This window comes from Zonotrichia leucophrys, chromosome 1A (assembly GCF_028769735.1).
Source record: "Zonotrichia leucophrys gambelii isolate GWCS_2022_RI chromosome 1A, RI_Zleu_2.0, whole genome shotgun sequence".
NCBI classification, from domain to species: domain Eukaryota; kingdom Metazoa; phylum Chordata; class Aves; order Passeriformes; family Passerellidae; genus Zonotrichia; species Zonotrichia leucophrys.
The window spans coordinates 36,119,750-36,144,545 of NC_088170.1; the positions used below are offsets into that span (position 1 = coordinate 36,119,750).

At 49.7% G+C, this 24,796-nt stretch overlaps 6 protein-coding genes across 6 annotated transcripts; 3 read left to right on the plus strand and 3 right to left on the minus strand.

The window, feature by feature from the left end:
* The first annotated feature begins 75 nt into the window (after positions 1-75).
* Positions 76-1,835, plus strand: LOC135442416 (histone H2A-IV-like). The gene has a single exon (XM_064702204.1). It carries the CDS (start codon positions 129-131, stop codon positions 516-518), a length of 390 nt encoding a protein of 129 aa, XP_064558274.1. The 5' UTR covers positions 76-128; the 3' UTR covers positions 519-1,835.
* Positions 1,836-8,628: 6,793 nt separating this feature from the next.
* Positions 8,629-9,399, minus strand: LOC135442422 (histone H2B 1/2/3/4/6). The gene has a single exon (XM_064702209.1). It carries the CDS (start codon positions 9,086-9,088, stop codon positions 8,708-8,710), a length of 381 nt encoding a protein of 126 aa, XP_064558279.1. The 5' UTR covers positions 9,089-9,399; the 3' UTR covers positions 8,629-8,707.
* Positions 9,381-9,959, plus strand: LOC135442415 (histone H2A-IV-like). Its single transcript, XM_064702203.1, has one exon. It carries the CDS (start codon positions 9,434-9,436, stop codon positions 9,821-9,823), a length of 390 nt encoding a protein of 129 aa, XP_064558273.1. The 5' UTR covers positions 9,381-9,433; the 3' UTR covers positions 9,824-9,959.
* An 86-nt stretch (positions 9,960-10,045) lies between these two features.
* Positions 10,046-10,951, minus strand: LOC135442400 (histone H1.11L-like). The gene has a single exon (XM_064702180.1). It carries the CDS (start codon positions 10,949-10,951, stop codon positions 10,277-10,279), a length of 675 nt encoding a protein of 224 aa, XP_064558250.1. The 3' UTR covers positions 10,046-10,276.
* Positions 10,952-23,267: 12,316 nt separating this feature from the next.
* Positions 23,268-23,766, plus strand: LOC135442408 (histone H3). Its single transcript, XM_064702189.1, has one exon. The coding sequence runs from the start codon at positions 23,275-23,277 to the stop codon at positions 23,683-23,685; it is 411 nt and encodes a 136-aa protein (XP_064558259.1). The 5' UTR covers positions 23,268-23,274; the 3' UTR covers positions 23,686-23,766.
* A 375-nt stretch (positions 23,767-24,141) lies between these two features.
* Positions 24,142-24,603, minus strand: LOC135442437 (histone H3). Its single transcript, XM_064702225.1, has one exon. The coding sequence runs from the start codon at positions 24,592-24,594 to the stop codon at positions 24,184-24,186; it is 411 nt and encodes a 136-aa protein (XP_064558295.1). The 5' UTR covers positions 24,595-24,603; the 3' UTR covers positions 24,142-24,183.
* Between the last annotated feature and the right edge of the window lie 193 nt (positions 24,604-24,796).

Here is a 24,796-nt window from a genome sequence, read left to right on the forward strand (position 1 = left end):
CAGCCAATCGCAGGAGGCACTGCCGATCCGCCCGGGTTGTATATAAGGCAGGCGGTGAGGCGGGCTCGGAGTTCCTGTTTTTCTGCCGGTTGTCGCTCAGTCGCTGCTGCGGAGTTGCTGCAGGGAAGATGTCGGGTCGCGGGAAGCAGGGCGGCAAGGCGCGGGCCAAGGCCAAGTCGCGCTCGTCGCGGGCCGGGCTGCAGTTCCCCGTGGGCCGCGTGCACCGGCTGCTGCGCAAGGGCAACTACGCGGAGCGCGTGGGCGCGGGCGCGCCGGTGTACCTGGCGGCCGTGCTGGAGTACCTGACGGCCGAGATCCTGGAGCTGGCGGGCAACGCGGCCCGCGACAACAAGAAGACGCGCATCATCCCCCGCCACCTGCAGCTCGCCATCCGCAACGACGAGGAGCTCAACAAGCTGCTGGGCAAGGTGACGATCGCGCAGGGCGGCGTGCTGCCCAACATCCAGGCCGTGCTGCTGCCCAAGAAGACTGACAGCCACAAGGTGAAAGCCAAGTAAATGCTCGGTGAGGCTCATCACCAAACAAAGGCTCTTTTCAGAGCCGCCCACATTCGTCTTAAAGGGCTGAGTCACTGCATTTTGGTTATTCAGTCGGAGAAGAGCGGAATACTTAACTTGCCTTTTGTTCAAGTCTCTTAATTCTGCTTTTCTTAGTTTCTGTTTCTCTGTTCCTTTTAAGGGATTGTCTTAAAGGCGGTTTGTTTTTTCTCAAAGAACCCCTGTTTTTATCACCGACGTGAATTTCCGTCATTTATGCCTCTTTAGAATTACTTGATTAATTTATGTATTTACTTTTTCAGAGTTTTAACAGTGGGATGTATGGGTTTTTTAGTGGCGGAAATATCCCATATTCTGGCCAGCCCGCCTCGAGTTTGTTGTGCTTTGTAAGGTACGTGTTAGGAGATATCAATAAAGTCTTAGCATTCTGTGTTGTTTCCTCTGCGAGCGCTAAAAGGAGATGATCTCTGTTGCACCTTCGTGTTTCAAAGAAAGAGATGAAAGGAAAGCAAAACGTGCAGGAGAAAAAAAATGAATAAAAGCCCAGAATAGTGTTAGGCAGTCCTGGCAGCGGCTTGAACAAATGGTTCTCAACAGGACGGGTGTTCCCAGCCTCGGGCCCCTGACTGATCCACTTTTGCTGCCTTTTAACACTCCTGTGTGAGTCCCAGCGGCTTTCCTGGGCAGAATTGTGGAACACCAGGGAAAGGTTTCAGGCAGGGAGGAATTGCCGGTGCTCCCAAGGAGCTCTGATGTGATTTAGTGGTCACTGGGTTACACTGGAAAGAGCGCGATCGCTTAAATTTCGTTATTCTGGCACTGATCACTGGATCCACGCCCTTCTCCCTGTGGTACGGGGAGTTCCGAGCCGGCGCTCGGTTTTGGGAGAAAGCGAGTCGTTCTTGGAAAAGCTGCTGCTCTTACAGCAGGTCACGGTGTTGCTTTAAAGTCAAATCCCTGCTGGGTTCCGATCTCCTCCTGGCTTTGTTGCGGCTGCTCCCGGCTCGCTTTCCCCGTGCCTCCCGCGCCGGCTCTGGGCTGCAGCAGCAGCGGCCGCTCGGCCCCAGCGCCTCTGTCTGTGCTGCAGCTGCGGCACCGCAGCGACGGCAGCGGCTCGGAACGCGGCCGCGTCTTTGCCATCGCTGTCCTCGGTACAGGGAAAGAGATGCGGCTTGGCACTCGTGACCTGGTGTGTGTGTGTGTGTGCTCGCTGAATTTCACTTTCCTCAAAGTGAGTGGGTGATGAATTCACCCTTCCACAGGGGAAGGAATTCCTCACTCCCCTCTGTGCCACCTTGTTCCTCATAATGAGACTGCTCTGCATATTGAATTGAAGGGAACAACGGGAAAGACTGCTCAGAAAAACCGTGTGTGCATCATCTCGATGTTGTGTGAACACTAGAATAAATTCCTAGTTTGTAGATGCTAGAAGTTTCTACAGAGCAATTTTATGGCTTTCTTTTCCTTACAGTGGAATGCCCTGATATTAGGGGACAGTGGTAATGGTCAAGAAGATATATAATTAATAATTATTATTGTATTAATTCCTCTCATTTTCTACTGCTGAAGAATGTGCTCGATTATTTTGTAGTTGTAGTTTCGAGTTACGTCCATTGGGAATAAAGCCAGAAATTTAAGTCTACAGGAGGTCTAAATTATGAAGGGTTCAGGACCTCGAATGTATATTGAACAGCCAGACACTCTTGTTAAAATGCTTCCTAGATGTGGTTTACCAAGCACGGGATATGCAAGCAGGAGCGCTTTGAAAATCAATGTATTTCCCAGCAGCGAGCACCGGCAGCCCCTTGGATCGGCGCAGACGGACTTTGAGCACAGCTTGTTTGGGAGCAGCAGAATGGGGCGGAAGGTGTCGATGGGAGCATTTCCAGCTCTGCCGGGACAGATGCTCGGGCAGGGCAGCCCCGGCTCCGCCGGTGCCGCATCCCGGCCCTGAGCATCCCCGGCCGTGCTCGAGGGAAGGATTCCGTGCGGGCCGGGAACGGGGCGCTCGCTGCGGCTCCCGGAGCGACCGCCTGCCCGCGCCATGAAACACCGAGCCGTGCTCGAATTCGGGCTCGGTTCAGTTCCTCCTTTGTGGTTCAATCCCAGGAGCTGGATTTGGGGGCGTTAAGGAGGAGAGCTGGGCTGGAGCTGCGTGATCCCGTTCCTGCATAAATGCAGCGGGAGGGAGTGACAGAGGGGACGGTTCCCGGCAGGAGCCCTCATCTTTCCCACAACAGCAAAATTCTTTAGGTTGGTTGGCTGGTCAGGCCGTGACAAGCAGGCGTTTTCCTGCTCCCTGCACTGGGGCAAGGACGGTGATTTAAGGACTAATCCGCCCCGGGAGCGGGGAAATGCAGGGTGACACAGGATGGGGCAGCACCTCGCAGTGGGAATGGGGAGCTTTGGGATTAGGAGCTCATCAACTCGTGCTGCTCTGTGTGCAAGAGGCCCTGGGAACAGGAGGGAGAAGGCAAAGGAAAGGCTGGGATATCTCCTGGAAGGGCAGAGCAGGGCCCTGGAGTTTTACATCCAGAAACAAGGAATTTCCTCTTCACTTTTGCCCCAGCCACCAGATAAAGGACTTTTTGCTTTCCCATTGTCAAGAAACAAACCTGTAGGGTGAAGAGGAAAACCAGACATGATTCAGTTTCAGGGAAATGCTGTAAATTAGTTCCAGTTCTTTTGCAGTTTCCTGGTATTTCCTCCTGTGCTTTGTACCATGTCATTCTGAGAGGAATAGCAGCTTTTTCTTTACAAACAAGCTGTTGGTCTGCTGGTAGATAAAAGCAGCACTGGGAGATAAAGAAAAAATAGGAAGGATTGCACTGATTGATGGATGGCAAAAGATATTTGCTCTTACAAATAGATTTTGGGTTTGCTGAATAATGAAATTAGACATTGAAAGCCAAAAGAAACAATGGGGAAGAAAAAAACTTAAATTCCATATCAATTAAAGATTAAAAGGGAGGGTTATACATTAAAGGAAAATCTTTGGTATCAGGCATATTCAAGTCTGTACCTCTCAAGTTCCTCAGGATCTGGGAAAGAGAGAAGGGAATTGCAATTGGGTAATTAGAATAAAAAGGAGGCTTCATCCTCTAAAAATTTGAGAGATACCAGCAGAATGCCCCGTGGCCTCTCCCTTTATTTGAATAAAGTAAAAGGAATCCTCTGTCTACTTTTTGGATATAAACCTCTGGTGTTTGTGAATTAATTTTCCTAGCACTTTCCTGCACAGAAATGTGAGCTGCAGTGGTAACTCTGAAGTACAACACCTGTGCTGCCCATCCTGTGAGGTTCTGCATGACCTATAAGTGTCAGTCCAGGCTGAAGCTCCAGGAGCCCCAGCTGCCTGTGGAATGTGACCATTTCCCTTCTCCCACGGGGCTGGGAGCAGCGATTTCAAAGCCCCCCCCATGCAGAGAGCAGAACAGACTCAGGTAAATTTGGCTTTCTGGGGCAGCTGAGCTGAGCCCGGGCTAGCAGGAGTGCCTGATTTGCCGTCAGTGCAGCTGCTGATGCTCAGAGCACAGGGGAGGCAGCTCTGGGTAAAGGTGGTTTGGTGTGGTGAAAGATTGGGCCTGTGCCATTCCCAGGGTGATTTGTGTCTTCTTTTCTGAGTGGAATTACTGAACTCACACACCTGGCAGTGTCCCAAGAGCACAAGGGGGAAAAAACCTGTAAAACTTGATAATGTGGAGTGCTGAGAATGTTTATTGTTGAGGGGCCTGCTCTTTGCTACAAAAGGAAATGGGGATGCACACCAGAGATGTGTGCATTTCTTCCCAGCTCTGATACTGCACAAAAGGAGGTCAATATCCTTTCTTCTATTACAAGTTAAGATTTCAGATGTAACACTCTGTGCACTGTTCTTTTTTCAGGAATTCTTTTTTCCATTTCCTTACAACCTTTGCAAGTAAAAATATCTGCGTGCAATATAAGCAGGAGTGCAAGTACAAAAAGGTTGTGAATTTTATATGGGATTAAAATTCACATCTGTTCTATAGCTCTTTTCAATCTACTTGTTTCCCAGTTGTAAAATGAATTATGCTCATAATTGCTTCCTGAGATTTTCAGTGGTAAAAATAAAGGATGACTTTTTAAATAAATATCTTCTATCATTTCTGACAAGGAATGCTTTTGAAATAATAATTTTGATAAGGCTGCACTCCAATAATTTGGTTTTGTGTAGACCAAAAGAAATCTAACAGGAAACAGCCTTTCCACCTCCACAGCCCCTGGTTCTGTGAGCCCAGCCCAGGGGAAGGAGCTGCCTCTGCTCACTGAGTGCTCCATCCTCCCTCGCAGGGCTGGGGGCTGGCAAAGGAGAAGTTCCCAGGGCATTCCCACCCACTTGCAGCCTCTCCTCCTGTGAGATTTGTGTCTTGTCTTGGCTGTGCTGCTCTCTGAATGGCACAGCCCTTAGACCAGGTATTTGCTACCTGAAGTCTCAATTTTTTCCATTTACCATCTAACCTCGACCAGTTCTCATCACTGTAAACATTACATCAAGGTGTGTGTAACACCAAATATTTTTCCCTACCTGCAGTGAATACTTTCTCCCACAACTGTAATTATTTTAAAATGTAATATTTTCTATTTAGAATGGAAATAGAAGCCTCTGGGAAAGTAACATTGCGATGATTTGTCTTGGATGTCAGGTAATTACGTTCTGTGGCCATTAAAGAAAAAAAAGAAATTCAGGTTTGAGAGCAGATATTGGTTTACTTCATTGCTAAAAATGAAACAAATATTTAAAAACCCAAACAAACAAAAAAAAACCCCACTTCACCACAACCCTTCAAAAACCCCCAAAACACAAGGAAGTAGCAAAAAATTTCTGCAGACTGTCTGTGATTTGTTTAGGTTTTGGTCCAGGTGTATGGCATCTATTTTTCATTTCTGATTCACTGTTCAGTCAGTTCACTAGAGAATACAGGTATTTGTTTGCCCAGCTGCTGTATTTCACTTTTGCAGAAATTAGTAGAGAGGGTGTTTTCTTTTTTAAATATGATGATTAATAAATAGAAATTTTACTGCAGGAATGGTCATCTGGAGAAGATATATGTTCTTCCAGGAGTGAAATAATATTAATATTTTAATAAAAATAAAATAGAGGAATTTTATTGTAACTGGTTGTACTGTCCATCAGTGTTCTTTTTCTTGCTGGTTACTTACTGAGCTGTAATTTCACTCTAATCATCTGAGATATTAAAAATTGCTGATATAAAAAAATATTTTCACAAAAATGTTTGTGTTACAAAGTGTAAATATTCCCCAAATTTCAGATACTGTGAATCAGGAGGTATTTTGAAGGTTATCATGGAGGGTAGATTAAAAGGCAACATTAAGGGCCTGTTTATAGATTACACATTCAAACACTTCTCAGCATTGAGAATTGCAGGGATTGATGACTTTGCTTTGCGCTGGGAGATGAGCAAGTTGGAGCCGCAGGGCACATGAGATGATGAGTGTAAACTTTTTATAAAAATGGTGTCACAAACACTGAGCAAGCTGAAATTGGCGAGCCAGGAGCAGAATGAAGATGGAGCAAGGAACCAATTCCAGGAATGAGATAACTTCAGAAGGAGTCCGGCCCAGTGACCAAAACAATCAATGAGACATGCAGGGCCCAGCACCAAGAGTTGGATTATTGTATTTGGGGTGGGATGGTGGCACAGACACAGTCTGGGCTGCAATCTGCTGCAGGGGCTCCTGTGCGGGGACACCCAGCTCTGTCTGCTCTGCACACTGCATAAAGGAACTTGGCACTCGCTGAGCTGGAAACTCATCTGCAAAAGGAGCCCAGGGCAGGAGAATTGTTGGAGGGGTTTCTGCTTTGTTCCCCCATGGTTTGGTGGCAGCAGCAGCAGCCCCAGCTCCAGCAGGGTGCTGCATTTAAGCAGAGCCCCTCACCCTGCTGGGGGATCCCACCGGGGTCGGGCCTTTGGAGCACAAAGGGAACTGCTCTGAAGGAAATGGGAAAGGACAGGAAAGAAAGGGAATTATGGAAGAACAAGCTGTCATGTAATTTTATACTCACACTATTCGCATTAGTGCTTTTGAGGGTTCATCCTCTTGTGGCATGAAATTCTTAAGATTTGTTATTTTTGCTGAGCTTAAATCCTACTATCTTAACCTTTGGTGACACGAAACAAAAATATTGTCCATGGTAGTAGCTCTTGGTCAGTTTGGAGACTTTGTTCTCAGCACTGTTAGAATAATTAGTTATGCTACAATCAGACCTGATGACAATTGCTTTGTTCACATCATAGCCCCCAATATTGCCTTGTCATTCCTACTGAAATTGAAAGAAGCAATCAGCAACATTTTGGTTTCTGTTTAGTGAAGAATTTCCTAGGCTTAGAAACAATTTCACACACTGAAACCATCTATGAAAAGATCCTCAGAATTACTGTGGTGGCTCCTGATGCAGTGTGCAACGTGGAGCACACAAACACAGGAAAAGGAAAACGAACACTCAGAGCTGGGCAGCCAAAGGCATCCCCGAGCTGCTGCTTCAATCGGGCAGCAGGGCTGTGCCAGGGCAGCTGTGCTCTGAACTGGGGCTTTCACAAGGCTGATTATCTACAGAATGGCCACTGACAAACTCTTCTGGTGGCCATCTTCAACTGCGACAACAGGAGCACTTCTTTGTGCTTTGCTGGTGACCCAGGAATGCTTGGAAAAGCCTAGAGTGGAATATTCAATGGTTTATTAATCATTTCAGGTATTAGGCATACACAGGCACTCAGAATAAGCAATTTGTGTTTCAGAGTTTGCACTAAAGCCCTTGGAGAGATTGCAAAACCCCATTTCAAGCTGATAAAGAAGAGTTTGGAGAATGCCTCTTCCCCCTGGATATCTGAAATCAAAACTGAGAAGTCCCCATAACCCTTCAAACTGAAATTAACATTTATTAGGTAATCGGTAACAGATTTTTGAGACCTGATGTCTCTCTCATTACCTACCCTACCAAAGAATAGGGAAGTCAGTACTAGAACGGTCACTTTTGTCATTCCGTGGTCCCTCTATGAATTATGTTCAGAAGTTCACAATACAGGGTTGAAATTTAGGATTATTGAGATCCAGTTAGGAAGTGATAATGGCTTTGATCTGCATCCAAGGTGGCATGTAATTGTCCAGAAATTGGAGGGAGGGCCTGAGAATGGCCTGTGCTTTGAGCCTCATTAGCGGCTGTGGGATGAGACCTGGGAGGTGACAAAGTCAGCCCAGAGTGTCGAGTTTCTTAGTATTTCGTACTTTTATAACAATTAATGACAGATTATTGCAGACAAGGACAGATAAGTTAAAAAAACCAAAACAATCTTCCCGTGTTTCCTTCCTTGAAAGGAGAACCCAAAGCAGTAGTGGGGAGAAGATGAGCAAGTTACTGTAAAAAAAAGACATGAACAGGAAGATTATAAGCACAACTGGTGAAGATAAAGGAGTTTAGAAAGTGCTTCTGAGTTATATTGATCAATATCGGGCTATTTACAAGAGCTTACCGCCGCATAAACTCCGTTGTAATACAGCGCGCTGTTCTCATCTCTCACATTTGTGACAAAAATAACCGCACCCCCCAAAAACTGCAGAGGCTGAGCACCACCGTGTGGCCGATCCGACAACAGCAATGCTGTGCATGGATGAGTAACCATGGATAATTTAGATTTCCTCCCAGCTAGGAAAAAAAAAAAACAATAATATTCCTATCCTCCAGCTTACAACAGACATAAAAGGGAAACTTGCAACAGTAAGGTGATATTGAAAATGGTGAAAAACATAGGTTAATGAGATCACCTAAAAAAGAAAAGGCAGCAAAAAAGAAACCCGGACCCAAAACAAAACACAATAGAAAAAAAAAGAGAAAAAAAACCCACGAGCGATTTAAAGATTTAAAACTGCGTTTACAGACATATGGTAGCTTTGGGAAGTTAACAGTAAACCCGAGAGAACTACCTTATGAAAACAACCCTCAAGTAGTATGCAAACCCCAATACCCTTCAAAAAACCAAACCAAGAAATAATAAAAAAAAAAAAAAAAAAAAAAACAACCCAACCTTTCAAAAACAGATACCACACTAAGTGAGATTTAAAGGTTCCTTACTTGAATGTTCAGCTCTTTTGTTGAAAAAGTGGGTGGCTCTTAAAAGAGCCTTTGGGTTAAACAGATTTTAGCCAAGCATTTACTTGGAGCTGGTGTACTTGGTGACAGCCTTGGTGCCCTCGGACACGGCGTGCTTGGCCAGCTCGCCGGGCAGCAGCAGGCGCACGGCCGTCTGGATCTCCCGCGAGGTGATGGTGGAGCGCTTGTTGTAGTGCGCCAGGCGCGAGGCCTCGCCCGCGATGCGCTCGAAGATGTCGTTGACGAAGGAGTTCATGATGCCCATGGCCTTGGACGAGATGCCCGTGTCGGGGTGCACCTGCTTCAGCACCTTGTACACGTAGATGGAGTAGCTCTCCTTGCGGCTCTTCTTGCGCTTCTTGTCGCCCTTCTTCTGCGTCTTGGTCACCGCCTTCTTGGAGCCCTTCTTGGGCGCGGGGGCGGACTTGGCCGGCTCGGGCATTTCGGCAGCAGCAGCCGCAGCTCCTCACAACAGCAACACACTCAGCGACAGCGCTCAGCAGCAACGGCACCGCCTCGGCAGCCGCATTTATAGCAGCTCCGCCGACACCGCCGCTTCGGCATTGGCTGTCTGTCAGCTCAGAGCCCGGCGCCGAGATCCGCCATTGGCCAGATTTGGATTCGCTCTTCCATTGGCTGCGGAACCAACTCCTCTCTCGCAGCCAATCGCAGGAGGCACTGCCGATCCGCCCGGGTTGTATATAAGGCAGGCGGTGAGGCGGGCTCGGAGTTCCTGTTTTTCTGCCGGTTGTCGCTCAGTCGCTGCTGCGGAGTTGCTGCAGGGAAGATGTCGGGTCGCGGGAAGCAGGGCGGCAAGGCGCGAGCCAAGGCCAAGTCGCGCTCGTCGCGGGCCGGGCTGCAGTTCCCCGTGGGCCGCGTGCACCGGCTGCTGCGCAAGGGCAACTACGCGGAGCGCGTGGGCGCGGGCGCGCCGGTGTACCTGGCGGCCGTGCTGGAGTACCTGACGGCCGAGATCCTGGAGCTGGCGGGCAACGCGGCCCGCGACAACAAGAAGACGCGCATCATCCCCCGCCACCTGCAGCTCGCCATCCGCAACGACGAGGAGCTCAACAAGCTGCTGGGCAAGGTGACGATCGCGCAGGGCGGCGTGCTGCCCAACATCCAGGCCGTGCTGCTGCCCAAGAAGACCGACAGCCACAAGGTGAAAGCGAAGTGAGCACTGATCAAAGGTTGCCAAGTTTAACCAAGAGAAACCCAAAGGCTCTTTTAAGAGCCACCAACTTTCTCATAAAAGAGCTAAATTGCTTTTAAGCATTGAAAAATTGACCGAGTGTAATCGATGTGCTTAATGTCCCTTCATTTATCATCCCTCAGTTGGATATGGGTTTAAACAGAAACTAGCCCCACTTGGCATTGAAATTGCTGTCTAAATGCCAGCAAAATCCCGGAAGTATCACATGCGTTTTCTTAGGCTGCCAGGTTCGTCAACTCTATCTCAATATTATAAAAAATTACACGACCTGTTATGTAAGTTTTTTTTCTCCAAAGCTGTCAAGATAATAAACTGCGAATTCAATTTTATAATTTCAGCTCTTTTTAAGAAAATGTGGGGGGCTCTTAAAAGAGCCGTTGGGTTTAAATGTGGAGCAAGACTTCTTCAGTGAAGGGCTTACTTTTTCTTCGGTGCTGCCTTCTTTGCCTTGGCCACTTTTGCCTTTGCAGCTTTTGGCTTGGCTGCTTTGGGCTTCACCGCTTTCGCCTTAGCCGGGCTCTTGGCTGCTGCCGCCGCTTTTTTGGGCTTAGCGGCCTTTGTCGCCTTCTTGGGGCTCTTCGCTGTTTTCTTGGCTGCAGGTTTCTTGGCTTTCTTGGGGCTCTTTGCTGTCACCACTTTCTTGGGCTTCTTAGCGGCGCTGGCGGGCTTCTTCGCCGCCGGCTTCTTGGGCTTAGCTGCCGAAGCTTTCTTTTTCGGGGCTTTTTCCTTCACTTCCCCGGGTTTCTTGCTGAGGCGGAAGGAGCCGGAGGCGCCGGTGCCCTTGGTCTGCACCAGGGTGCCCTTGCTGACGAGGCTCTTGAGCCCCAGCTTGATGCGGCTGTTGTTCTTCTCCACATCGTAGCCGCCGGCGGCCAGCGCCTTCTTGAGCGCGGCGAGCGAGAGCCCCTTGCGCTCCTTGGAGGCGGACACGGCCTTGGTGATCAGCTCGGTGACGCTGGGCCCCGCGGGCTTGCGGGCCTTGGAGCCGCTCGCCGCCTTCTTCGGCTTCTTAGCGGCGGCCTTGGCGGCGGGGGCCTTGGCCGGGGCGGCGGGCGCGCTCTCTGCGGCGGGGGCTGGGGCGCTCTCGGCCATGGCGGCGCAGCGATCACCGCGGCTCCGGCGGCGCCTCCTTTTATAGCAGCGCGGTGGGCGCTGATTGGTGGACTCGCGATCCGGCCCCGCCCCCGCCTCGCTCCAGTCTCTCCCGCCGCCCGCGCTGTGTTTCTCGCCTCCCAAAGAATTGCTTTTTCCTAAAAAATAACGGAGCGCGGCACCCCCTTTCTTGGCGTTCTTGCTGAGAAGCGAGAGCATTTTTGTCTTGCGGCCTTTCTTTCAGGCGGGACTTGAGGTGAGTTTTGGGCAGCTCAGTAATCCCCGAGTTTGGGGATTGCACTCAGAGCTGGAGCGTAAGATTTTTATTTCTCCTTTTGAATTAAAACTTTGCTTCTGGCACCACTGCCTCAGTGACATCGGATACTTTTTCTGAGAGGGTTTTTCATTGAGGTGCTACAAAAAGGGTGTAATCTCGAGACCTTATTTTAGCGTAAATTAGCTTTGAATCGATGCAAGTAACGCAAGGCGGTCACTCGGCTCTGTATCTGGGTTATGAGTTGTTTTCCATAACACGACTTCATCTCTTCAAAATAATTAAACCTTTGGACACAGTGCCCTATTTAGCTCTAGTAGGACTTGTTAAAAAGTAAAAAAGACAATTTTCACCAGAAGCATTAACCTGAAAAACAGCTCCCTTAAATAATAATCTCTCTTTAAAATCCCAGAATACTTATACATACATATATATACATTCATATAGTAGCTTCTCTGTCCCCTGGGTTTTCTGCTCTTTTGCATTATTATTTTAATGATCTGTATTCCCATTTTTATCAGAAATGCTCATTTTCATGATGCACAGTAAATAAACCTATTCATTTGTAAGTTCTTATTTTAAGGTGATGTTTATTTTTCTGCTTACTTATACATTATAATTCAGGAATTTTGTCAGCCACAATCACCAGTTTTACAAAAAGAAAAACAAATAAAATTAAAATACAACATACATGTCTTCAGTATGAAAAAACATATGTAAAGCTGCAGGCATTTCTGTAACAAAATGATGTAATTCAAGTGATTTAAGCAAACAATTTTCTCCTGACAGCTGCTGAGAGAAGCAATAGTGTGGCCTTTTCCAATGTATGACTATGGGATAAATTGAATATATATAAAAAAATGATTTTTCTTGAGATGAGTTGGATAGCAGCTGGATAATCATGTTTGAACATTTGTGGTGCACTGTGGGAACATTGGAAACCCAGGTGATTTATTCAAATCATTGTAAATGCAGTTATTTGACTTCTTTCACTTTATCTTTTGATAATAAAATATCATAGACTGTCTTCTAAAGTTCTGATGATGGTGGGGTCAGTTTTATGAACTTGTCAGTGGTGCTTGGTTATCTTGGCTGGGGTGCACTGGAGGACTGTCAGAAGGTGTGGTGGCATTTCAGAGAGGCAGCAGAAAAACATAATGTGAGAGAGGATAAAAACAAGATTATGTGCCTTTGGTTTTGTCCTGATTATATTTCATGGTAGTTTCACCTGCTGAACCCACTGTGAATTTTAGCTTGTGAGATACATTGGCACAGAAATTTATCTCTTGGGAAGGATCCACATCACTGGGGGGGGAATTTCTAGGTGATAATTCTGCAGCATACAACTTTCCTTCAAATTCTGTATTTTAACTCATTCTAATAACCCAAGTGACTAGCTCCTTTACCTTTAAATTGTTTTTACCTTTGCAAATGCATTTTCCTGGGTTTAGGCTAGGCCTCTATCCTACTTCCAAGCACCTGATGTAGCAGCACATTCCTGGAACATTCTATGTGCTTTCCTGAAAGTTACTTTTCCTGGCCCTCCAAAATTTTGACCTCCTCTGTGGACTTTTAAAATTTTGTTTTTCACAATAATAGACAGTTTTAGGCTATGCAAAGAAGGAAATGGAAAGAGATCTTGCAAAGGTTTTCAGTTGGAGGAGGGAAGGAGAAATAAGTTTAATTCCTTTAATTAATGGGTGAAGTTAATTAAAAAAATAATTCCTTCAAATATTATGATGTATTCAGTAGTAACAAAATGACATCTGTCTTCTATTTTCCCCTTAAAATAAACAGTCAAGCTCACAGACCATATATTAAATACCAGTTGGCCCTGGGCTGGTTGGTTGGAAGATCAGGAGCAGGGATTTCCTTGATCCTTCTGGTTACAGAATACTTTTTAAATACAGTGGACAAAGATATTTGGAAGTGGTGGACCAGGGAGAAGCTTCCTGCTCCTTCTGAACACAAAACAAGTGGACTGGCACCTTCTACAGCAGGTGTGAGGCCCTGGAGGTAGAGGGTCCGCCAGGTGATGAGGTGAGCCCTTCTGGGGCGCAGGGCCCCAAAAACAGCACCATCTGTGCCCCACATCAAGGCCTTCTCCGTTCTGAGGAAAGGAAAGGTGATTTTAATCAGGCACTCCCTTCTGCAGGGAGCCAGGGCCTGATGTATGGCCAGGCTGGCTCTCACATGTCAGGCAGAAAGGGTCACAGGGCCTGGGGAACATCAGGCTGTCACTGCTGGGGTTCTGCAGGGCTCCATCCTCACCCAGTTCTCTTCAACATCTCCCTTAGGGCTCAAGGAATGGTAAGTTTGCCATGACACTAAACTGGGAGGAGCTGCCAACTCCCTCCAGTGCAGAGAGGCCCTGCAGAGAATCCTTCACAAATTAGAGAAGGGCAATCCTGAACAATATGAAGTTTAACAAGGGCAAGTGCTGGAACCTGCACCTGAGACAGGGAAATCCTGTTGTGTGTACAGACTGGGGAACGAGGCACTGGAAAGCAGTGCCATGGAAAGGGACCTGAGGGTCCTGGTTGATAGCAAGCTGAACATGAGCCAGTAGTGCCCTGGCAGCCAGGAGGGCCAGCTCTGTCCTGGGGGACATCAGGGACAGTATCACCAGCTGGGCAAGGGAGGGAATTGTCCCCTCTGCTCTGCACTGGGGCAGACTCACCTCCAGTGCTGTGTGCAGTCTGGGTGTCACTATAAAAAAGACATGAAGTGATTAGAGAGCATCTGCAGGAGGGCCACAGGGATGGTGAGGGGTCTGGAGGGGGACCATAGGAGGAGCAGCTGAGGTCACTTGGCCTGTTCAGCCTGTGGGGGAGATTGAGGGGAGGCCTCACTGCCGTCTGCAGCTTCCTCATGAGGGGAAGTGGAGAGGCAGGTGCTGATTTCTTCACTCCTGTGACCAATGACAGGACTCAAGGAAATGGCCTGGAGCTGAGTCAGGAGAGGTTGAGGTTGGATATTAGGAAGAAGCTTTTCACCCAGAGGGTTATTGGGCACTCGAACAGCTCCCCAGGGAAGTGGCCACAGCACCAGCCTGACAGAGCTCAGGAAGTGTTTGGACAACACTCTTAGCACATTGTGTGACTCTTGGGGTGTCCTGTGCAGGGCCAGCAGTTGGGCTTTATGGTGCTGATGGATCCCATCCAACTCAGCTTATTCTATAATGCTATGATTCTATGAAATTTTTCCAAAGTTCAGTCAAAAATTCAAGAATTCATTTTTCTCCTACTCTTGTATGGGTAAGTGCTTTCAGGAAGGTCCTTCCTATGAGCCCTTGTGATTTGGTGCACTACAGAATCACAGCATCATTTGTGTTTGAAGGGTCCTTCCCAGATTATCTAGACCAACATCGTCATGGGCAAAGACACCTCTCACTAAACCAGGTTGCTCAAAGACTTATCCTACATGGCTTGGAAATCTTCCAATGAAGGCATCAACCATTTCTCATGTCCCATCACCTTCATAATGAAAAATTTTGTCCTGGGAACCTACTTAAATCTGACTTCTTTCCCTTTTAAAACCTTGCCCCTTGCCCTGCCACTACAGGCCCTGGTGGAAAGTCTTTCTCTGTCTTTCTTTTAAATGCTCTTCATATGTCAAAAGGCCGCACTGAGATTTGTGGGATTCACATTCTCTGAGCCTGAGAGAAGCAGAGAAAAGAATAATTGAAACAATTCTTATCTCATTTGCTGCACCTGTGTTATACCAAAGTAGAATGCAATATGGAGATTGTTTACCCAGAGTGATGGGGTTTTGTTTCCTTGGCCTGTCAGGATCAAACACATGTGCAGAGTGTTGGTCAGCAGTCAGTCACGAGATTCTGGGCAGTAGAGGGCAGTCAGGTGCTTGTGCAGATTCAGTTTAGATGTAATGTAATATAGCATAATATAATATAGAATAATATAGTATAATAAAGAAATGAATTAGCCTTCTGATATCAATGGAGTCAGAACATCATTTCTCCTCATTGTCAGGGTTGCCCTGTTTTCTGACAAAGGTCTGCCCAGAGCCTTGTCTTCTCCAGGCCTAACAACCACTGGTCTCCCAGCCTTTTTTCACAGGAGAGGGGTTTTAGCTCCCTGATCATTACCATGACCCTCCTGTGGACCTTCTCCAAGTCCTTCTTGTTCTGGGGACCCCAGAGGTAGATGCAGAGTCCCAGGCGAGGTCTCATTAGAGTGGAGTGAATGAGGAGAATCACCTCCCTCGACCTCCTAGCTGTGCTTTCTTTTTCATGCAGCCCAGGGTACCACTGGCTTTCTGAGCACTGAATGCACATTGCCACCTCATATCCAAATTTTCATCCACCCTCATCTCTGAGTCTTTCTGTGCAGGGTGCTTGCAATCAGAGTTCACCCTGCAGTCTGTCCTGGTGTTTGGAGTGGCCCTGGCCTGATGCAGGGCCGTGCATTTGACATTGCTGAGCTCCACGAGGTTCACATGGGTCACTCCTTGAGCCTGCCAAGGTCCCTGTGCAGGGTGTCCCTTCCCTCCAGGGAATCAGTGGCCCCACTGAGCATGGTGGCACCCAAAAACTGGCTGAGGTGCACTCCATCCCACTCTGTTATTGGTGAAAATATTGCGCAGCATCTGAATTGCAACTATATCTGCTAATTCCCTGAAGAGCCTGGGATGAACCCCCTTAGGGGCCATGGATTTCTGCTTATTCACATTCCTCAGACTGTCTTGAACCTGATATTTTCTTTCATCAGAGGAGGGACTTTGTTCCCCTGCTCTATGCCTTGATATTGACAGAATAAGGAGATGGGAAAGAGACACTACCAGTGAAAACTGAGGCAAAAATTTTGTGGGGTGCCTCAGTATTCTCTATGCTGGCAGTCACGAAATCTCCTTTCTTTTTTATTGAGGGGCCCATTTTATTTAGTCCTCCTTTTCTGGCCAGTGGACCTACAGAAGCCCTTGTTATTCTTCACGTCCCTTGCCACATTTAGTTACAGATGTACTTTAGCTTTTCTGATTCCTTCCCTACACATCTGGTCAGCACTCTATATCCTTCCCAGGGTGTGTCCCTGCTCCCACTGCCTGTGCATTTATTCTTGCACTTCACTTTGACCAGAAGCTTTTTACTCAGCCATATTTCTACCTTCCTAGCTTGCTTTCTTGCCTGTGGGAATCAATGCACCTGCTCCATGGGACAAACGTCCTTAAATAAATTTCAGGCTTGATTAACCTTCTCCTTGATCCCTGAGGGCAGTTTTCAAGGGGTTTCCCTATCCCATTTTCTTCAGCAACTGAATGTTTGCTAAATTGAATATCTTGTCTCTGTGCTTTGCCTGACTCATATCCCTCAAATCTGTGATGGGTTCTGGGTTCAGGGTTCAGGCAGCAGCCCAGGTTGCAGCTATTCCTGACCTCTTCAGTTAGCTAATGTTTGTTGGCAAGAGCAGGTCAAGTAATGCTTCTTCTCTGGTTGGACTTTCTTTCACCTGATAAAAATTTATCTTCCACATGCTCTAGGAGTCTCCTGGATAGTTATCCAGGCTTTGTGTGCCGCATTTCCAGCAGATGTCAGGTTGGCTGATGTGCGCCAACAGTAGCCTGTGGTTATGATGGCACCTGCAGTTGGAGAAAGAAGCTTCATCAGCATCCTCCTTCCTTTGTTTGTGTGATAAATACTGACAGTGAGGTTTCCTTTTTTGGCTTGGCCTCTAGTTTTGTACCCAGAAGCTCTCAGCTGTTAGTCCTGGTTTTCTAACACAGTTCTTTGCAAACAATCCACTTTTTTGTTTTCACATAGAAGACAACCTGCCCCCACCCTTCCTTCTGACCCTTCTGAACAGTTTGTAGCCATCCATTTCAGCCCTTCAGTCCTGCAATGGATCTTCCTGAGTGAGCTGTGGCTGTGACTGACTCTCAGTGTTTGCTCAGGAGGAAACATGGGGACATCCATCCCTCAGGTGCAGCTGGAGGCAGGAGAGCAGCCTGTGCTTACCCCAAACGGGGTGACCAGGTCATGCACAAAGCCTGTGGCTGAAAAACCCAACATTACCTTTGTTTTTCACCTGGGGCTGCCTAAGTCTGCACAGTAACTTCAGTGTTCTCTCAAGCTCTTCCTGGTGCTTGTGCTACTTCTCATATGTTGTGCAGATAAATTCATTCTGACTTTCGGGTGCTTCTGGTACAAGAATACCCCCCATAACTAAAATTACAGAGTTACTCATGGCAACTCAAACCTGCCCTTGATGTAACTGCAGACTTTGTGTGATTTGAAAGACACCTTTTGTCCATGCATGATGGTTTTTATTTTAAAACTGATTTATCATGATATTCTAAACCATAATACATTGTCACATGAGTAAGAAAACTTCATGTCTCAATGGGGAAGAATTTATCATTACATACTGTTCAGTTTACAGCAAAGGACTCCTGCCCATGACAAAAGTTTTTTGTATTCATAGGGATTTAAAGGCCAGATAGAACACCAATCTCTTAAAATAAAAAAAAAAAAATCTGTGGATAGAGTTTTGGAAGGCATTAGGCAGGAAATTTAGGTTGGGGTTTTTTTATTACCTTCTTACAAGAAATACTCAGATTTTTTCAAGTTTAATTTTTTTTTCAAAGCAAGAGAAAAATAGTTGCTTGATCATTCTACACCACAAAGTTTTTGATAAATCTGAGCTCAGTTAAAGAAAAATTTCAGGAATCAGTTCAGATCAATCAATCAATCAATCAATCAGTTGAATTACTATGATTCTTTTTCATTTTTAATGCACATGGTGAGTGAGGCAGGGACTGTGACAGTGACTGGGCACAGCCACACCATCGGGGGTCACTGAGCAAGTCTGCTGGGGTGGGGTTGGTGTGAGCTGGAGCCAGGGGAGGCAGAGACCCACAGGCACAACGTGGAAGGTAAAACCTGAGACTGAATGCAGCCCCAAAGTCAAGGGGTTAAAACCAGCAGGAGTGGTGCAGAGTTTCAAGTTTGAGAAAACTTGAAAAACAAATTACCTTCAAGTCTGGCAAAGGAAAAGGGAGAAAGAATGTCCAACCAACAAGAAGTATGTTTTCCTTGTGGTAACAGAGTCCTCTTGGATGCAGAAGTACAAGCAGAACTGCAATGGAAACTGCCTGCACACTGTTACTGTCATGAATAAAGCAATTTTGCTCTGCACATCTGGCCCAGGTTCAGATTTCCCATCATGTGGAATTGGCAAGGGGACCAACTTTCCTTCCAAATGTCATTCTGTGTTCAGGGAATCAGTAGTTCCATAAATCTGAAAGCACAGGAAAAGCTGGGAGAGGAATAGACTGGTCAAATATCTCTGTGGGCTGCTTCTGCGGGAAATAAAGTATTTTATGAAAACAAAATACTGTTAAAATAATGTTAAAGTCCCTGTCTGAAATGTGCAAATATTTCTCTTTGTTTCCTATTTCCTTGATATCATGTGGGTACATCCACCCTGAGCAACGAGTTCAGCTTACTCATTCACAGCTCTTCGTAGAAATTTTTCTAGAAAGACATCAGACTAGCTGTGGGGGCTCATGTGGTTTTGTTCATTACAGACACAGTTTGATAAGAAACTCCCAAAGAAAAACTGATTTATGCTGCCTGGGTCAATTTTGAATTGGTTTTTAGAGTGTGATTTTTTTATTGTTGTGGTGGTGAGGTTTTGTTTGTTTATGGGTTTTTTTGGGGGGGGGATTTTTTGTTTTTATGCGTTTTTTTTTTTTTTTTTGCTGTTTGTGGGTATTTGTATGTTGAGGGTTTTTTTTGTTACTGATGTTTTTTGGTTTTTTACTTTTGTTTTTAGCTGTGCCTTCTGGTAGTGATCCCAGCTGTTACTCACTATCTTTTTTGATGGCACATAGCTTTATTCTCCATGCAAAATATCATATCCATCAGTGCCTAATAGGGAGAAGATTGTAACAGGCAATGAGTGGCAGAGACATGACCATCTGCAAAAATCCATCAAGAGTTCAGGTTCTTTTCATCTCATAAAAACAAAAACAAAAACAAAAACAAAAATCCTGGGACCATGAGACTTTTTGAGATCATATGCAAGCAAAGTGTAAACCTGTTTGGTAAAATATTTGTTTATGTCGGTGATGGTTGCCATAGTTTTGAGAAGAGAAAACCCTTCACACCATCACTGAGAAGAGGCATTTTCTCCACATCCCGTGCCAAGATATTTTCACCTTAAGAAACTGTATGAAACCGTTCTTGGGAAGCTAAGGGATAACACAGAAGATCAAATAGCGATCACTGCTGTGTTAACAAAGCGAAGTGCGGCTTCACGGCCGAGTCTGTGCCCAGGTGCGGCACTGACAGAAGGGGTGGCACGGAATGAGTTCCTCGGCGGCACTCCGCCCCTTGCGAGGGCTGGCAGGAGGCTTTGGAATGCTGAAGGAACAGCGCCTGGGTGCCTGCGTTGACCCCTCCGTGCCTCGAGGAGGGACACGAACAACTCTGCGTGGTTCCTTCCCTCCCTCCCGTGCCCGAGGTTCCCCTTCCTTCCCTCCCGGGGCCGTACGGGTCTCGGGGGCACCCACGGAGAGGAGATGGAGTGTGCCGGAGCAGCGTGGGGAGATGTACCCGGTGAAGGCAGGTGGTGAGCGAGCGGATTGACAGCCTGGGTCCTGCTCTGCCATTCGGCCCTGAGCCTGACCGCGGCAGGTTCCCCTAAACGATTTCTGTATTTGTGGCTATTTCCCGTATGTATTGTACTCCACGGATTTCGGCAGTGACAATGGAGAGACGGGGAGAATCTGAGGGGGAGTCCAATACTTCCATACAGGGCATCTATTTCAGTATTTCCCACACTTAGAAAAGTTCCACGTACAATCACTTTCCACTCGTCATCCAGATGAGACAGAGAGTTCGTACCAAGAGGAAAAGCAAGGTCAGGTTTGCTGTCAGCCCCGCGGCGCTCCCGCCCGGACAGCACGGGCTACCCAGGGTGCAGCGGCTGGGGAAAGGAGCTGCTCCGGGACGCGAGCACAGCTGTGGCATTGTGTACAGCTCCTGTGCTTCCGCACAGACCTCGGAAGCCCTTTGAGTGTTAATTTGGGGTCAATAAGTGTGCCACTTCAGGGGCTGCCTGCAGAGATTCAAGAAACAGAAAATAATTAAAATCAATGTTTCTAGAAAGCAATAGCCACTTGAGGCACACACAAATCCGTCAAGGGAGTGTGTGTTTAATTTACACGTCCGTGGCATGGCCGGGCGCGGAGAGAAGCCCGGGGAGCGCCGGGGCGGAGCGGAAGGAGCCGCGGCTTTGGGCACAGCGCTGTCAAAGAGCTCCTGATGGCCGTGAGCACCTCCGCGAGCAGCTCCTCTCCCCTGGCTGGGCCGGGAAGGTCCCACCGCCGAGCGAGCTTCGGGCAGGAGGGCAGCGCCGTGCTCGGCAAACGGGAACACGGGAAAGTGGAAGGTTTTCAGCTCTCACTGCGCTGTCACAGCTTGTGCAAGTTTGACCGAAGAAACACGGAGTTAAACTGGTAAATTATGACCTCTTCTCTCCACAGCCCATTGCTTTATTTCAGTACTCTGCTTTGTTCAGCTTACACATCCTTCACTTTCTAAACGTTCCATAAAATGTTTACCATCACGCGATGTGCAAACATACACACAGTGTGCGTCTAGCTCTGTGATCCTGAAAAAGACAGCGCACCCCGAAAAACAGATTAGATTTACGCTCCCAGGCGCCAGCATCACCGTGCACCCCCGGATACACACAGATTAGATTTACGCTCCCCGCCGGGGGCGCACACATTGACTGTCCCGCGTACGGAGCTGCCATCGCTCTGCGCCTCCCGAAACACGCCCCCTCTCCTCCCTATGGCACGGGCATCGTCCCGTTCCTCCCGCACACCCACACCGCTGGCCGCCGATTTACGCACATATAGCCTCGTTCCGAAGGAAAGCACATCGCTCTGAGATATTTTACAGACGACTCACTGCGCCCGACGATGCACGCAGCGCACGGCAGCCCCGTGTCTCTGAGTCGCCCTGCGCCGCCCTTCCCGCACACTCCCCACCCTCTGCCAAAACCACATCGCTCAGCGCCCTCAATCCGCGTTAGCCTCACACCCCGACACTCAGAGCCTTCCGCACCCCGACACACACATCGCCCTGCTCCCTACGAGGCACCGCCTGAGCCCAGCAAACACACAGATCATTCTGCAGCAGCTGTCAAATATTGTTTAGAGCCTGCTAGCGCATCCTTTCGGTCCGCTCTGACGGAGGAATCATTCTGATCCCCGACGGGCGGACACGGCTCTCTGCTGCTTCCCTATACATTGCTCCGCGACACCCGACAAACACCCCACTCAGCGCCCGGCGGGCACGGATGCCTCCTCTGCAGGTGGCACAGGGATCGCTGTGGGCTCCAAAGGGCGAACACTCCGCTTTGCTCTTCCCGGCACCCCCGCGCTCCTCGGCGCCCGCGGAGGGCGCGCACATCGCCTCACTGTGCCCGCGGCGTCCCCGCCCCGCTGAGCCGCGCGAATAACGCGGCATTTTGGTAGCCAGGAAAACAGGAATACCCACTTACATGGATCTGGGGCGACAGCAACTACATCTCTGTACAGCCCACGAGAAGTCACAGTGCTCGGCAAACCCGTCTCAGAAACGGCCTCGCACCGGAAGGGAGCGTGCAGCCTGCAGCGGAAACAGCATCTCCCTCCGAGAACACCGAGGCTCTTACCAAATGCAACAGATCCAAGTGCCAGACCTCTTGAATCATCTTTTCAATAAGAGAGCTGATGCTATGGTGATCTGTACTTTGCTGTCCTGTTGGGTTTTTTTTTTTGGCAAAACTAAGGTAATGTTGTGAAAGCATTGTAAATTGTAAGGAAAGTGGGACATGCATTGTTTGTGGTAAAATGATGTGCCCTACATCCGCTTCAACGGAGAAGGGAACGTTCATAATTCGCTTGAAAAACCCTGGGAGCCCGCTTTTGGTACATGTACGGTTTGGGGGTGGCGAATTAGACAACCGAGTGCAGTCGGCGGCCCCAAAACTGCCTAAACAGATCTGTTCCTGACTGCTGGTACGAGGTGCTTCCTTCTTGAGCTACGCGAATGGATGACGGTGTGAATGAGGAGCATTTAAAGCACAGGCTGTTGCAGACGCCCCTGTGCCCTTGTTTTTCAGTTCGTTTGTTTTTGAGCAAAAGGCTCCGAGATGAATTCCCTCCCTCCTTCCCTCCCATCAGTAAGCGTTCTCGTTCCCGAACTGCACAGTCCCCGCGCAGGTAACCCCGAGCACAGGGTCCCCAGCGTGGCTCTTTCTCGGCTTTAATTTGCCCCTCTCTGTCCCCGCCGTGTGCCTGCGCCCCGCACTCTCCGCAGCCGAGCGCGGACGGGGCTGCTGCGCGCGGGCAGAGAAGGGGTCGCGCCGCTGCCGCGCTCGGGCCGACCTGAGTGAGGACTGCCCGGAGCCTCCCGCGGGCGGGCCCGGCCGCCCGCCGCTGATTGGTGCCGCTCGCGGCTCGAGGCCCGAGCGCGCGCTGCCCCGGGGCGCGCTACCCGCATGGGGCGCTGCGCTTCCAGCGGGTCGGGGCAGCGGCCGGCAGAGCCCGGCGGGGCCGGGCAAGGCGGCTGCTGCCTGCGCCTTCGGCCTTGCTGCCGCGGCCCCGAACCGAAGGGCACTACTGAGCGGGAAGAAACCGCGAGCCCGTGGGGAATGGAGGCGGCTGCGAGCTGCAGCTTTAGCCAGCGGTCTTGAGACTGTGAACGAAAGCGAGCGGAGCGGATTTAGTAAAAACAGGGCGAGCCCGCGGGTCGGGGGGCGAGCCCGCCCTACCCCGCTCTCCGGCGCTGCCGCCGCCGCCGCCGTCCCAGCTGTGCCCCGCAAGCCGCTGCTGGAAGGGGGCGGGGGGGCGGGACGGGGCCAGGGCGCGTTTCCCGCCCCGGAGGCGGGGCCTTTTCCCGGGCTCGCGAAAAGCGCCCAATGGCAGCCGGCCGCTGCCGCGCGAGCGGCCAATGGGCGCGGGCAGCGGGGGTATAAATAGCGGCGGCTGCGAGCCGGGGTCTCAGTGAGTGTTGTAAGCGGAGAAGCGGGTGGTGATGGCGCGCACGAAGCAGACGGCGCGGAAGTCGACGGGCGGCAAGGCGCCCCGCAAGCAGCTGGCCACCAAGGCTGCCCGCAAGAGCGCGCCGGCCACGGGCGGCGTCAAGAAGCCGCACCGCTACCGGCCCGGCACGGTGGCGCTGCGCGAGATCCGGCGCTACCAGAAGTCCACGGAGCTGCTGATCCGCAAGCTGCCTTTCCAGCGCCTGGTGCGCGAGATCGCGCAGGACTTCAAGACCGACCTGCGCTTCCAGAGCTCGGCCGTCATGGCGCTGCAGGAGGCCAGCGAGGCCTACCTGGTGGGGCTCTTCGAGGACACCAACCTGTGCGCCATCCACGCCAAGCGCGTCACCATCATGCCCAAGGACATCCAGCTGGCCCGCCGCATCCGCGGAGAGCGCGCCTGAGCTCCCTGCCGTAACCCACGCAGACCCAAAGGCTCTTTTAAGAGCCACCACAAAAACGCAATAAAAGAGCTGTTGCGCTCGTTTAAGCATCGTTTCAGGGGGTGTGGTGCACAAGAAGTTATGGTGTTCTATGAGTGAGCGACTGAGCTCTGTTGCTACGGTATAACTAACACTTGCTGTTGGTGGGAGTTAGGAAGTGTTTTCGCCCTTGTAGTATCAGTCACGTGGATGTGAACTCCTATTCCACCATTAATGTACTGATCTGGTATTTCCTCCAGTCAAATAAGGGAAATCGCACAACTTAGTTTAGTGTGTACCTAGTGCCTCTCAAACAGCCATTGTAATTGAGGTACACAACCCGTACAACTATACCTCAGCAGTCTTCCTCACTCAATTTAATAAAGCGTTCACGTTCTGCAATAGTGCCACAGCTCTTTTATTGTCTGTGTAGTGGCTCTTAAAAGAGCCTTTGGTTCTGCGTGGGTTACGGCAGGGAGCTCAGGCGCGCTCTCCGCGGATGCGGCGGGCCAGCTGGATGTCCTTGGGCATGATGGTGACGCGCTTGGCGTGGATGGCGCACAGGTTGGTGTCCTCGAAGAGCCCCACCAGGTAGGCCTCGCTGGCCTCCTGCAGCGCCATGACGGCCGAGCTCTGGAAGCGCAGGTCGGTCTTGAAGTCCTGCGCGATCTCGCGCACCAGGCGCTGGAAAGGCAGCTTGCGGATCAGCAGCTCCGTGGACTTCTGGTAGCGCCGGATCTCGCGCAGCGCCACCGTGCCGGGCCGGTAGCGGTGCGGCTTCTTGACGCCGCCCGTGGCCGGCGCGCTCTTGCGGGCAGCCTTGGTGGCCAGCTGCTTGCGGGGCGCCTTGCCGCCCGTCGACTTCCGCGCCGTCTGCTTCGTGCGCGCCATCACCACCCGCTTCTCCGCTTACAACACTCACTGAGACCCCGGCTCGCAGCCGCCGCTATTTATACCCCGCTGCCCGCGCCCATTGGCCGCTCGCGCGGCAGCGGCCGGCTGCCATTGGGCGCTTTTCGCGAGCCCGGGAAAAGGCCCCGCCTCCGGGGCGGGAAACGCGCCCTGGCCCCGTCCCGCCCCCCCGCCCCCTTCC